Source organism: Calcarisporiella thermophila (assembly GCF_041956535.1).
Source record: "Calcarisporiella thermophila strain CBS 279.70 unplaced genomic scaffold VTP21scaffold_7, whole genome shotgun sequence".
Lineage (NCBI taxonomy): Eukaryota > Fungi > Calcarisporiellomycota > Calcarisporiellomycetes > Calcarisporiellales > Calcarisporiellaceae > Calcarisporiella > Calcarisporiella thermophila.
In genome coordinates this window covers 307,832-318,320 of record NW_027192197.1, presented here as the reverse complement: position 1 = coordinate 318,320, position 10,489 = coordinate 307,832, and the positions used below count along the sequence as shown (strand labels likewise).

The 10,489-nt window shown below is 46.3% G+C and overlaps 8 protein-coding genes across 8 annotated transcripts; 2 read left to right on the top strand and 6 right to left on the bottom strand.

Annotated features, from left to right (window-relative positions):
• Positions 1-46: 46 nt before the first annotated feature.
• Positions 47-405, top strand: VTP21DRAFT_10407 (uncharacterized protein; the record flags this gene model as incomplete). Its single annotated transcript, XM_069389740.1, has 2 exons — positions 47-130; positions 214-405. 2 exons carry the CDS (start codon positions 47-49, stop codon positions 403-405), a joined length of 276 nt encoding a protein of 91 aa, XP_069253030.1.
• Positions 406-547: 142 nt separating this feature from the next.
• VTP21DRAFT_10406 (uncharacterized protein) lies at positions 548-915 on the bottom strand (the record flags this gene model as incomplete). Its single annotated transcript, XM_069389739.1, has 3 exons — positions 548-613; positions 690-784; positions 876-915. The coding sequence occupies 3 exons, from the start codon at positions 913-915 to the stop codon at positions 548-550; spliced, it is 201 nt and encodes a 66-aa protein (XP_069253029.1).
• Positions 916-1,368: 453 nt separating this feature from the next.
• VTP21DRAFT_10405 (uncharacterized protein) lies at positions 1,369-2,591 on the bottom strand (the record flags this gene model as incomplete). Its single annotated transcript, XM_069389738.1, has 2 exons — positions 1,369-2,398; positions 2,458-2,591. The coding sequence occupies 2 exons, from the start codon at positions 2,589-2,591 to the stop codon at positions 1,369-1,371; spliced, it is 1,164 nt and encodes a 387-aa protein (XP_069253028.1).
• A 398-nt stretch (positions 2,592-2,989) lies between these two features.
• Positions 2,990-3,536, bottom strand: VTP21DRAFT_10404 (uncharacterized protein; the record flags this gene model as incomplete). Its single annotated transcript, XM_069389737.1, has 2 exons — positions 2,990-3,079; positions 3,183-3,536. The coding sequence occupies 2 exons, from the start codon at positions 3,534-3,536 to the stop codon at positions 2,990-2,992; spliced, it is 444 nt and encodes a 147-aa protein (XP_069253027.1).
• Positions 3,537-3,695: 159 nt separating this feature from the next.
• Positions 3,696-4,013, bottom strand: VTP21DRAFT_10403 (uncharacterized protein; the record flags this gene model as incomplete). Its single annotated transcript, XM_069389736.1, has 1 exon — positions 3,696-4,013. The coding sequence occupies one exon, from the start codon at positions 4,011-4,013 to the stop codon at positions 3,696-3,698; it is 318 nt and encodes a 105-aa protein (XP_069253026.1).
• Positions 4,014-4,240: 227 nt separating this feature from the next.
• VTP21DRAFT_10402 (uncharacterized protein) lies at positions 4,241-5,182 on the top strand (the record flags this gene model as incomplete). Its single annotated transcript, XM_069389735.1, has 5 exons — positions 4,241-4,361; positions 4,435-4,578; positions 4,647-4,816; positions 4,881-4,965; positions 5,031-5,182. 5 exons carry the CDS (start codon positions 4,241-4,243, stop codon positions 5,180-5,182), a joined length of 672 nt encoding a protein of 223 aa, XP_069253025.1.
• Positions 5,183-7,169: 1,987 nt separating this feature from the next.
• Positions 7,170-8,514, bottom strand: VTP21DRAFT_10401 (uncharacterized protein; the record flags this gene model as incomplete). The annotated part of the gene is made up of 5 exons (XM_069389734.1): positions 7,170-7,186; positions 7,268-7,359; positions 7,838-7,884; positions 7,943-8,206; positions 8,293-8,514. The coding sequence occupies 5 exons, from the start codon at positions 8,512-8,514 to the stop codon at positions 7,170-7,172; spliced, it is 642 nt and encodes a 213-aa protein (XP_069253024.1).
• A 469-nt stretch (positions 8,515-8,983) lies between these two features.
• Positions 8,984-10,293, bottom strand: VTP21DRAFT_10400 (uncharacterized protein; the record flags this gene model as incomplete). Its single annotated transcript, XM_069389733.1, has 4 exons — positions 8,984-9,192; positions 9,260-9,745; positions 9,816-10,067; positions 10,140-10,293. The coding sequence occupies 4 exons, from the start codon at positions 10,291-10,293 to the stop codon at positions 8,984-8,986; spliced, it is 1,101 nt and encodes a 366-aa protein (XP_069253023.1).
• Between the last annotated feature and the right edge of the window lie 196 nt (positions 10,294-10,489).

Genomic DNA, 10,489 nt, shown 5'->3' with positions numbered 1-10,489 from the left:
CAAAGCCATTCCCTACCCTATTTATTGTTCGCTTGTCTTAATTTATATGATCCTTTGTTTTTCATTCCCGTTTAATTCATCGTCGCCTTTTTCTAATTCGTTGACTACCATTGCCTTTTTAGCCCCACATGTAAATGCATTTATCACCCCCACTTTCTGTGCTAGCACTTCCGTAACAATGGAATTTTATTTTTTATTCCCACCTCGTTTGAGGTACCGGCTCCAGCCGAGATCTTTCATCCGAAACGGCCGAAACCCCCTCCTCCTCCTCCCTCGGCTCTTTCCTCGAAAGTCGGGCCCAAGTTGGGGGAGGGGGAGGCATGGTCTGCTTCGGCCTTTGGTTCAAACACGGACCGTCGATGTTCAGAGAGAGGGAAAAAAACAAAACTAACATTAAACACATAAAGCAAAATATTACTGTACAGAAGATAAAAGAACTCCAACCAACATACTAGACAATAGCATGGATAAAAAACATGGTGCAAAAGAGCTTAGGTAAAAGACACACACAGACAAGAAAGCGAAAATAGCACAGTGGGATTGGGGTCTACTTTTTGTTTTTGGGATTCTCCGGCGAATCCTTCCATCGAGAAGCAGCAATCTTGAAAGCCTCCTGCAATCCCCAGAAAACTAGGTTAGGATCCACCCTATTGCAAACAGAAATAAAGCACGGCGGTGGCAGAACATACCTTGTGGTTGAGGTCGGGTTTTTCTGACTTCACTTTGGCGAGCTCGGTCTTCATGAACTTGTTGTACGGCGAAAGCTTTTTGCCGGCGCCAGAGCCTAAGAAGAGGAGGCCGGGGTTAAGTTCAAAATTGCCCGTCCCTCCCCCCTCCACCGTTGATAGAGGGCGAGATACCAATACAATACGTACCCGCTGATTTCTTAGTGACCTTGCTTTCTTTGGGAGGCATTGCGGTTGAGTATAGAGACGGTGAAGAAAGTAGCTTGGAAGTAAGTAGTTAGAGAGAGAAAGGGAATAGGATATAGTGAAGCAATGGGTCGGGTTTATATGGGAGACTAGAGAAACGCGAAAAATTTTCGCGTTATTGTGACTTTGCATTTGAAATTTCATAGTGGAAAAAAACCCTAAAAGTCTAACACGAAAATTGCGCGTCGCGATTGGCCCCAGTGCTTTTGGATTTAATAATACGAGCGGTATTTGGATTCATCGAACTTAATGCCGGCAAACCGAAAGAAAAAAATGGCAATCATTCCATAATACGCATTTATAAGAGGGAGGCAAAATTGCCAGAGCTGTCGCTGAGCTTTAAAATTAATTTATCTAGGAGAAAGGATCCAGCGGGTCTAAAAACATATATGCAACATCGGAAAGCGTACAGTACATGAACCAAGGTGAAAGGTCTCTAGAATTTGGCGCGGTCATATTGGTTTGGCCATTTCACATCGACCCCTAGGTCGCGAGCCGCCCTCAAGACCCACGAAGCATCGCGCAGGAATTCGCGAGCCAACTGAACCAGATCGGCTTTACCCGAAGCGACAATCTCCTCCGCCTGGCTTGGCTCGGTGATCAGCCCTACCGCCGACACCAAGACGTCAGCCTCCCGGCGGATCTCCTCCGCAAACGGGACCTGATAACCCGGAGTAGCCTGGATTGCCTGGCGGGCCACGTTCCCCGCGCTCGACACATCTATCAGGTCCACCCCAGCCTCCTTCAAGCGCCGAGAGAGCTCCACACTCTGAGCGACGTCCCACCCGCCATTGACATTCTCATCGGTCCAATCGGAGGCACTCAGGCGGAAAAAGAGCGCCTTGTCTTCCGGAACCACCGCCCGCACCGCTCTTGCAATCTCGAGCGCAAGGCGAAGGCGGTTATCGAGCGAGCCGCCATATTTGTCAGTGCGGGAATTGGAGTTGCCGGAATAGAATTCGTGGATTAAATAGCCGTGAGCTCCGTGAATTTCAATCACATCGAAGCCCGCATTGACAGCGCGGCGGGCCGCGGCAACGTAGGCGTCAATCACGTTGTGAATGTCGTCAATGGACATTGCGGAGGGGACGGCATGTCTGTGGTCCCATCGCTCTCCATCAGGGCCTTTTACCCCGTTTGGCCATCCGCCCTCTTCCTCCACCGCTAATTCGTATCCCTTCCAGGGCGAATTCATGGAAGCTTTACGGCCGGCATGGGCAAGCTGGATCCCAGCCAATGCCCCCTGCGAATGGATGAAGTCGGTGATTCGCTTGAATGCATGAGCCTGTTCATCGTTCCAGAGACCCGTGTCATCGGGAGAGATTCGCCCTTCTGGAAGCACTGCGGTTGCCTCTGCAATCACCAGGGCAGCTCCACGGAGGGCGAAACCTCCAAGGTGGACAAGGTGGAAGTCATTAGGGACACCGTCATTAGCACTATACATGCACATTGGACTAACTACAATTCTATAAAGAGAGTGTGTGTTAGCGTAGAGCATCCACAATTTCGCAATTCGCTAACCAACCTGTTCTTGAAATGACATCCTCGGATCTGGAGGGGTCGGAAGAGATGGGCCGAGGACTTGGCGCCATCGACTGCCGTTCCAGGGGGAAGCTTGATGTAATCTTTGTTGAAGGTGGGTCTAGGGAAGATCGTCATGCCGAATAGGGTAGGGAAAACGGATACAAAAAGGTTGTGCTATTTAATTAAATTTGCCAATAAACAACATTTCTGAGACGAGATTGATTTGTCATCAATCTGGCCGGAAAGATTGGGGCCATTGCGGCCAACGGATCAACTCTCTGCCCCTGGATCCGGCCCCGGGGCATATTTTTTCTTCCTATTTCTAACATGGCTTAGCATCCGTCCGTTTGAATAGCTTCATCTCTTCGCCACCACCCAAAACTAACCTAGAGTCATATATGCGCACGTTCCCCGCACAATAACTCTGCTTATTGCCAGTGGGATGGGATGGTCTAAATCTGCCTCATGCCGATGAAGGCGGGAGGGCAAGAACAACACCTGAAGAAGCGGCTAGAAGGGATATAAGGCTAGAACTACGTGCCATATATGCGTGTATTCGCCCCTCGATGAACAAAGAAAATGGAGCCGGTGGAGGTTGGGCACGCTAGAGTTGCACATCCGATCTAGAGACGTGGAGAACGGACACGGTATGGCCGCAAGTGGGGTGGATAACCCAATATAACCTATGCTGTGATAGAACCAGCTTTAGGCAATTATTTAGATTACATTTAAATCCAGGGATTCCCTACACATTAATGCACAGCTCATTTGGCCATCCAACTCTGTGCGTGCGAAGCTTTTAAGGTTCTTGAGAGGCGAGCACGTTCTGCTCGAGCCCTTAAGCCAATGGCTCTGGTATCGACTGAGACTGGGACACGGCTGCAAGCGCAGGGCATGACACCGATATCTCTGACAGATCGAATTCAGCCCCTTTGACTTGCAATGCCCTCTGCAAGTTAAATGAGTGGAGCTTTTGCCTAAAACAAGCCACGCCAAAATTGACAAGGACATTCGGTGGCCATCCACGGAGCTTGGAGGCCCCCTCCAGCCCTGACCAGCTTGAAGCCTACCGCCTGCCATGACCTGTCTGGTTTAATTAACGCAAACCCTCCAAACCATCACCCGGACTGAGCATGCAACTAGGCGGGTGCCTTGATTAGCCCGCTTCCTTTCCCGTGAGGATGCTTTCTGGCTTGAGAGCTCGGGTGCCTTGCAACTGCCCGACACACTCGGCTCTTTTCACCTGCGCGCCTTGGCCGAGGAACTCGTGGAGGGCGTCTGAACACGAGACACACGAGGATTTTCAGAGATGCATGTCAAGATCGAAGGATGGCTGGGAGAAGGCTTCCGGCCCACTTCCCATAGGCAGCCGGGGGGAGGCGCAAAGACCGAAGATCGCGCATCGAGAGTGTAATACATGGCTTGAGGAAAAGGCTGATCCCGTTGGATTTGGATATAGCTCTTGACAATTCTCCACCGTGGCGCAGCGGGGTTTGCATATGCAAACCTTAATCGCATGCTGGCCACCACGGGAGGGGGAGCAATCCCCGCGATCATCTGTGTGCTCGCACAAAGCTTATTTCTGAGAGTTTTTTTTTCCCTTAATCATAGCGTCCGGTGCAGATGCAGAATCCTCTTTCTCGCATGGCGCACGCGGCCTTTTTTTCTTTTTGTTTCTGGTTGTTTTTTTCCTCATTCCTCTGACTAGCTTCTCGCCCCCGCGTCTTTCTTGTTCTGAACCCTCTTGTTTTCCCTTCCTCCCCGACATTGAGTAGCGAAGTGTCATGAACGCGAGACAATTAGCATCTCAGCCGCTATATCCACCGCCTCCTCTCCATCCCCCATTCTCCTTGTCGACCTTCGACCTCAAGCAGACTTCGCACCTACGGCCGCCATTTGCTGCTGGTAAGTTCACATCTGGCTATAGTCAGTAGCCATCGTGAATTCCTGTCAAGCAATTAAGTTAACGGCGGAAAAGGCCAGAAATTGCATCCCCTCGAGCCTAGGAGGCGAGGATCGGCAGATGGAACTGCAATCTGGGGCACAGAGAACAGGGATCGGGTCACTGTAGGAGAAGATAGGAGGAGACACTCTTTTGCAGTGGAATCGGTTTTCAAGCGAAGTAATTAATGCATCTTCCATATTCCTTTTCTTGCCGTGGTGAGTGCTAAATTGGTTGACAATTGCTAGCAACGGGACCAATTTCATACTCAGAGCACCGAGACTTTTTCTCGGCACCGAGCAGCCCCCCATCTGAAGAGGCAAGGGGTCGAGAAGGGGGTGGTGGCGAGAAAACATACAGTCGGTCCCCTGAGCTGAGGATTTCGCACAAGTTGGCGGAAAGAAGGAGGAGAAAAGAAGTAATAATGAACCTATATCCATTAAAGCAAACGCTTCTGTAACTGAATCCTATTTTGGTTTTAGATGAAGGACATGTTTGATGATCTTCGGGAGATTTTGCCTATCGACAAAGGCACCAAGACGACTAAGTGGGAAGTGTTGAAAGAAGGTAGGCTTGCGCAAGCAACGTCTTACTTCCTCCTCTTCCGGGACTCACTCCCCGTTGCTTCTTAGCCATCGATTACATTCATAAACTGAGGCGGACACGAGATTCACTCACCCAAGAAATCACCTTGCTAAGACATCAACTCTGCCAGACTTCTCTGGGGGAACAGGCTCCAGCAAGGGGTGCTCTGGACTCGGGCACAAGGGACCTACGAAAATAAGAAAACTAATCGCTTCCAGCGCGTCCATATTCTATTGTTCAATGTATTTTTTTCTCCTGTTTAATTCACTCTCATCTTGTTGATGGTTAAATTATCTTAAGTATTTTATCGTCTTACTGGTATATCGCCTATCCCTCTCTCTTGCGATTTCCCCCACACCCCCTCCAAACTTTGGTATTCTCTCTAATTTTCCCATCTTGTCGACTAGGATTCCCTTGCCAAATCTTGATTTTCAATGGTGATCTCCTTCATAGAGTGCCCAATATGGAAAACGCTTCCAAGCAAAGCCCCATTACTTATCCGGTATAAATTTCCAAGGGTGGGTGTATAGGGCGCAGTGAAACTACCAACTTGCTCACCTACACAAAGGCTTTTATGGATTCACTACGTTTACGTAGACGAGAAATTGACATGAGGTATGAACTCGAAAAGAAAAAAATTAGAAATTTATAAACTGCAGATGAAGCTTGAAAGGAAACAGAGGAAGCTGGGAAAAACGTTTAGCAAATCGGTGGTTGAGGAAGTATTGCTAAGCTGGGAGAGAGATTCGGGGTGGTAAGTGTAAGGCGTTGTTTGCTTCCTCTCTTGCACCTATCAACAATGCATTTTACTCTTCCAGGGGTATATTATTATGCACCAGAACCATTTCTTCAAACGGTCGAGTATGAGCTATGCCAGCTACAATGATAATCAAGCCGTGGCGTACACATAAGTAAAGAAATATACACAACTCATCTTTTATCCCCTTCTAAATTAAATTACCCTTTTTTTCACTTTTACACACAAGATTGAGTTTCAGTAACAATACCTGGGATACAATGCCCAGAACCGCAATAATCTTTCAAAATCTTTTATATCCTGTGGAAGAAATAGGAATGAAAAATGAAAAAAAAAATCCGAGTCTAGGGTCTGTACGTCAAGGGGCAAGCACAGCTTACGTCCCGGTCCAAGATTCAAAACTTTCAAACGTTCAATTATTATAAAGAACGGTGTGGGGGTTATTTTGTGTTTGCTGTTGATTATATTCCATCTTTTTATTCTTTATCAAATGGAGTCCTTATTTAGATTAATGATCCTACTTGCCTTTATGAATCTGTCCATGGCTCAACTCACGCCATATTTTTTCGGTAATATACTAGTACCGAAGATATGTATGACGGGCAAGGGTTGTCACCCTCCGTGCACTCGTCCTTGTGCAAATCACGGAAAAGCAGTTGGTCCTTTCACCCATTGTCATTTTATGTTCTGCCATTGCATTTGTGCAGGAGATAAGATTGATCCCAGGATTCATCCCCCCGGACTATTTACAGCTCCTGAAAACTAAGGGGAGAGGGGAGCATCACCCAAACCCACGTCAAGTCAAGAAATATATACAACTATCTTTAGATGTTACTAATGCTAATGGATAATAAAGAATTTTACAATTTGTCATGTACGAATTCCCTTAGTTTTGTATATGCAGTCTTTCGATCCAAATGCGTCCACCATATTGAGATATTGTGAAAAGAGCAGGGCTAGTAACAATATACGGCAAAAATAAAATTAGCTACAGCGAGTTCTCGACCCATACGAATGGGAGGCGTGAAAATAAGGATAAGGGTATTTAATGGTGAAGCTTGACGGAAATCAATTACACCCTTGTTTTAATAATATTGGCCAGGAATCGTCAAAGAGCACCTCGGGCAAATCATGGCAAGCATCACCTGCTTTGGCGATAGATTCGATGCGTGACCCAATACGCAAACTCTATGCAAATTAACCATATCCTAATTTGCAGATGAGGAGTTTATTCTCCACTCATTTCTCGGTTGAAATCCTTTCCTTAAATATTACGGAATTGCGATAACTCACTTCGGCTGATGCAGATTTTTGAAAAAAAAAGACTAGCCATCTCCAAGTAAATTCTTCCTCTTCGCAAAGTTTGTGTATGGTTCGGGACGGATTAAGATAAAAAAATGATAAAATTCTCCTGATATCGCTTATAGCGCTACCCTGGAAAGAGGGCTGGAGATGACAAGTCAGCCGTTAGCTAGCCTTTTTGATGAATAGACATAGGGAGACTGGTAATACACCATTTTAATTCACCAACGAAAAGGATGGCAATAATTTCGAGAGATTGGAGCCGCGGTGGGTGTTGGGTAATTAACTCTCTGACTTTTGATCTCATAGCATGATCACTAAGGGGTTCAACCAAGCTAGCTGTATATATCACTTGCATCATGAGTCACGAACCACCAGCCATGATGACCCGAAATGAATAATGTTTCTCTTCGCCAATAAACCTGAATATGAAAAAAAAAATGCTAATAGATCTGAAATCAGGCTCTTAATCTCAGGACGTGGGGCTATCTTTAATTAATGATCTTATGGTATTGAAGCTCAAAAAATTTGTAAGCGCACATCGAGTAAAATGTCCCAAAGAGACCAGAGGATTCTCCCCGTATAAACAGGAGTATCATTTCAATCGCAAATGATTGTGAAGTGAAAGAAATGTATCGCAAATAATGAGGGAATGTGGAGAAATAGAAGTATCGAGAACAAGAAATGAGGGTGAATGAAGCATCGCAGTAAATACAATGGGTTGGGTAGCGAAAGAGAATGGATGGAAAAAGAGAAATGTATCAAAAGAAAGATTGAGCTTTGGTGGCCACTGACCTGGTCAGTCGGATATAGCATCCTCGGACCATGATCGCGAAGAAGATCTATGACGAGACAAGATTAGCTCTTATGGTATGGGAATAGCGCCATGACTGCACTTACAAAGGTAAAGAACCCCATCACCCCAAGCACCGCAAATATGGCAATCAAGATTTTGGCGCTATTCTCACATGCTTGCCCAAGTTTATCAGGGGAGCCCCCGTTGGATTCCATGCTCAGAAGCGAAGAGTTCCCTGAGGTGCATACTGACTTGACCGCATCACGATGGACCAGTAGGAACGCAACGATGGCGGCATTAATACCAAGCCAGAGAATCGAAGTGATGTAGTTTACGTAGCCAAAGGCTCGAACCATGGCAGGGGATTTCTAACAGCAGCAATAAAGCAAATACAAATTAGAGCGTTGGTTGGAACCTTAGAACTTTGTCAAAGCATTTGACATCTTTTTCTTACAATAATGGCCCCCACAAAGCCGACTAGGCCGGCCACCGTAATGGCGGAGGCAATGCCGATGAGAACATACCACCCGAAAGATCGAATGGAGAACATCTCTAGCCACATTTCTATCTCACGTCGTCGCAAGACAAGACCGACGATAGACGCGGTCCCAATGGCCAAGTAGGTCAAACTAATGAGAGCGGTGGGGATGCATCTTGTTGTGTAGGGGGTAGACATTATGGATATCAAAGCATGTAAGTAAATATAAGTATGGGAAGTCTCGACCCTCGTCCAGCGAGTTCACTCTATTTCTCCTTTTGCTGAGGTATGAACGTGTAAGGGGTAAAGATGTGGAAAAAGAAGGGAAAGGCTAGTGTGGTGCTTTTCTTATTTTTTTTTTCAACACACTCTTCGGCAATCAATCAATAAATACCCCCGGGTCTGTGTGTCCTGGGTCTTCACCTGAATCTCTCGGGTGAGCAACCTAAGAGAACGGGTCTAGGAAAAGTTATCCATTCAATTTAAAACCAATGAGCATGGTGGCCAAAATCGCGAAATAGAAAATGGCGTAGATCTCAGAAATCGTTTGGCCGGGGGATGAAATCAAGGTACAGCGTGAGAAAATGACAACATTTTAAGGTGTAAATCTTGTGATTAATGAAAGCCAATTTACACAATGACCAATTTTATTGAATCCAAACTGAGGCTATCCCATTTCGATGTAAGTATTCCAATTGCTAGCAAAACACCGAGTTACTCTTCTGCTAACGAATGGTTCTATGGAGAGTGGCTTGAATTTTCTTTCATATGAGGATTCATTCTCTCCAGCCTCGGAGTATGTCAAGTGTTCATTGCCAGTGACCGAAGCCGTGTCCCCGCCCGATTCTGGTGCGAGACCCAGCTGCCCGTACTTATCTAAGTTAGTGTATACCAATGGTTACATGATAATGTTGAAGGATGCAGATAGGTTGCCAGCACATACTCCACCCTGCCACCCACACCGTGCCGTCCCGCGTTAAGGCAACGGTATGCTCGCTTCCACACGTAATCTGTTTCACCTCATACTCCTTTTCCTCTTCTTCCCCATTTTCATCTCCGAGAAGGACGACCTGGACCCCAGTTTCCTCATGCCCCAGTTGGCCTTTTTGACCCCATCCAAACGTATAGAGTTCTCCTTGAGCAATCACAGCCGAGTGGAACGAGCCGCAGCTAAAATCATCTACCGGAATTCCCTGAAGGGCTTCGAGGGGAGTGGGGCGCTCATATGGCTCCTGGCCGGCAGGGGCAATTCCAAGTTGGCCAAAGCGGTTGGAACCCCAAACGTAGACATCACCCGTTTCCGCAAGAGCCAAAAAGTGTTCGTCGCCTGCTTCTATTCGGGTAAACCGAGGAATATCTCCCAATGGGGTTAATTTCTTGCGTATCGGCGTCCTATTGCCAAGCTTCCACGTCCACAATTCACCATTGTCTAGCAAAAGATAGAGTCTTTTAGCATCAGTATCGGGGATATCCTGTCGCGACACTTTTCTAAAAATTACCATCAATTCCTGTAACGTTTTCCCTCGTCGATGCGACATCGCGACATTTTTCCATGACCAGGACAGCCTCCATTTCCTTATTAGCGAGCTCCCATACACAGCCTGACGCGTCCAAAACTCCTTCCACATGAGATCCTCCATAGCAGCGAAGGGGGGCAATGATGTGTTTGAATTCCATTAGCGGACGGGGCTCATTTAACCGGCAATTGCGCTTATAGTCGAAGCCCAACATGAAGAGTTTGGATTCATTTTCTACCGTTGATATTCATCAAGTCTTAAGATATACAGCTACACATAATAATTAGATATGTTTGCCAAATCTACCTTGGTCTCTAATCACGCCTGCAACCATTTCCCAAGATGCAAACAGCACTTTTTCAAATCCAGTCATCTCCTTGGGAGGCGATATAACTGTGCTCTCATTTCCACCTGTGATTTGTCCAAAGGCATTAAAGCCAAATCCGTATACGCAAGGCATTAAATAATAAACATAATCCAACCGCTTCCAGGAACGATTTTTATTATGAGTGAACTAATCACAATCGAATTGCCCACAAATGGTTTTGAATCAATAACCGACGTCAAATTCCTCTTAGCAATTTGCAAAGCACTAGCTTTTTTAATTTCTGACGTATATAAAGTATCTCCGGAAAAATTTGGGGCCCTTAAAATTT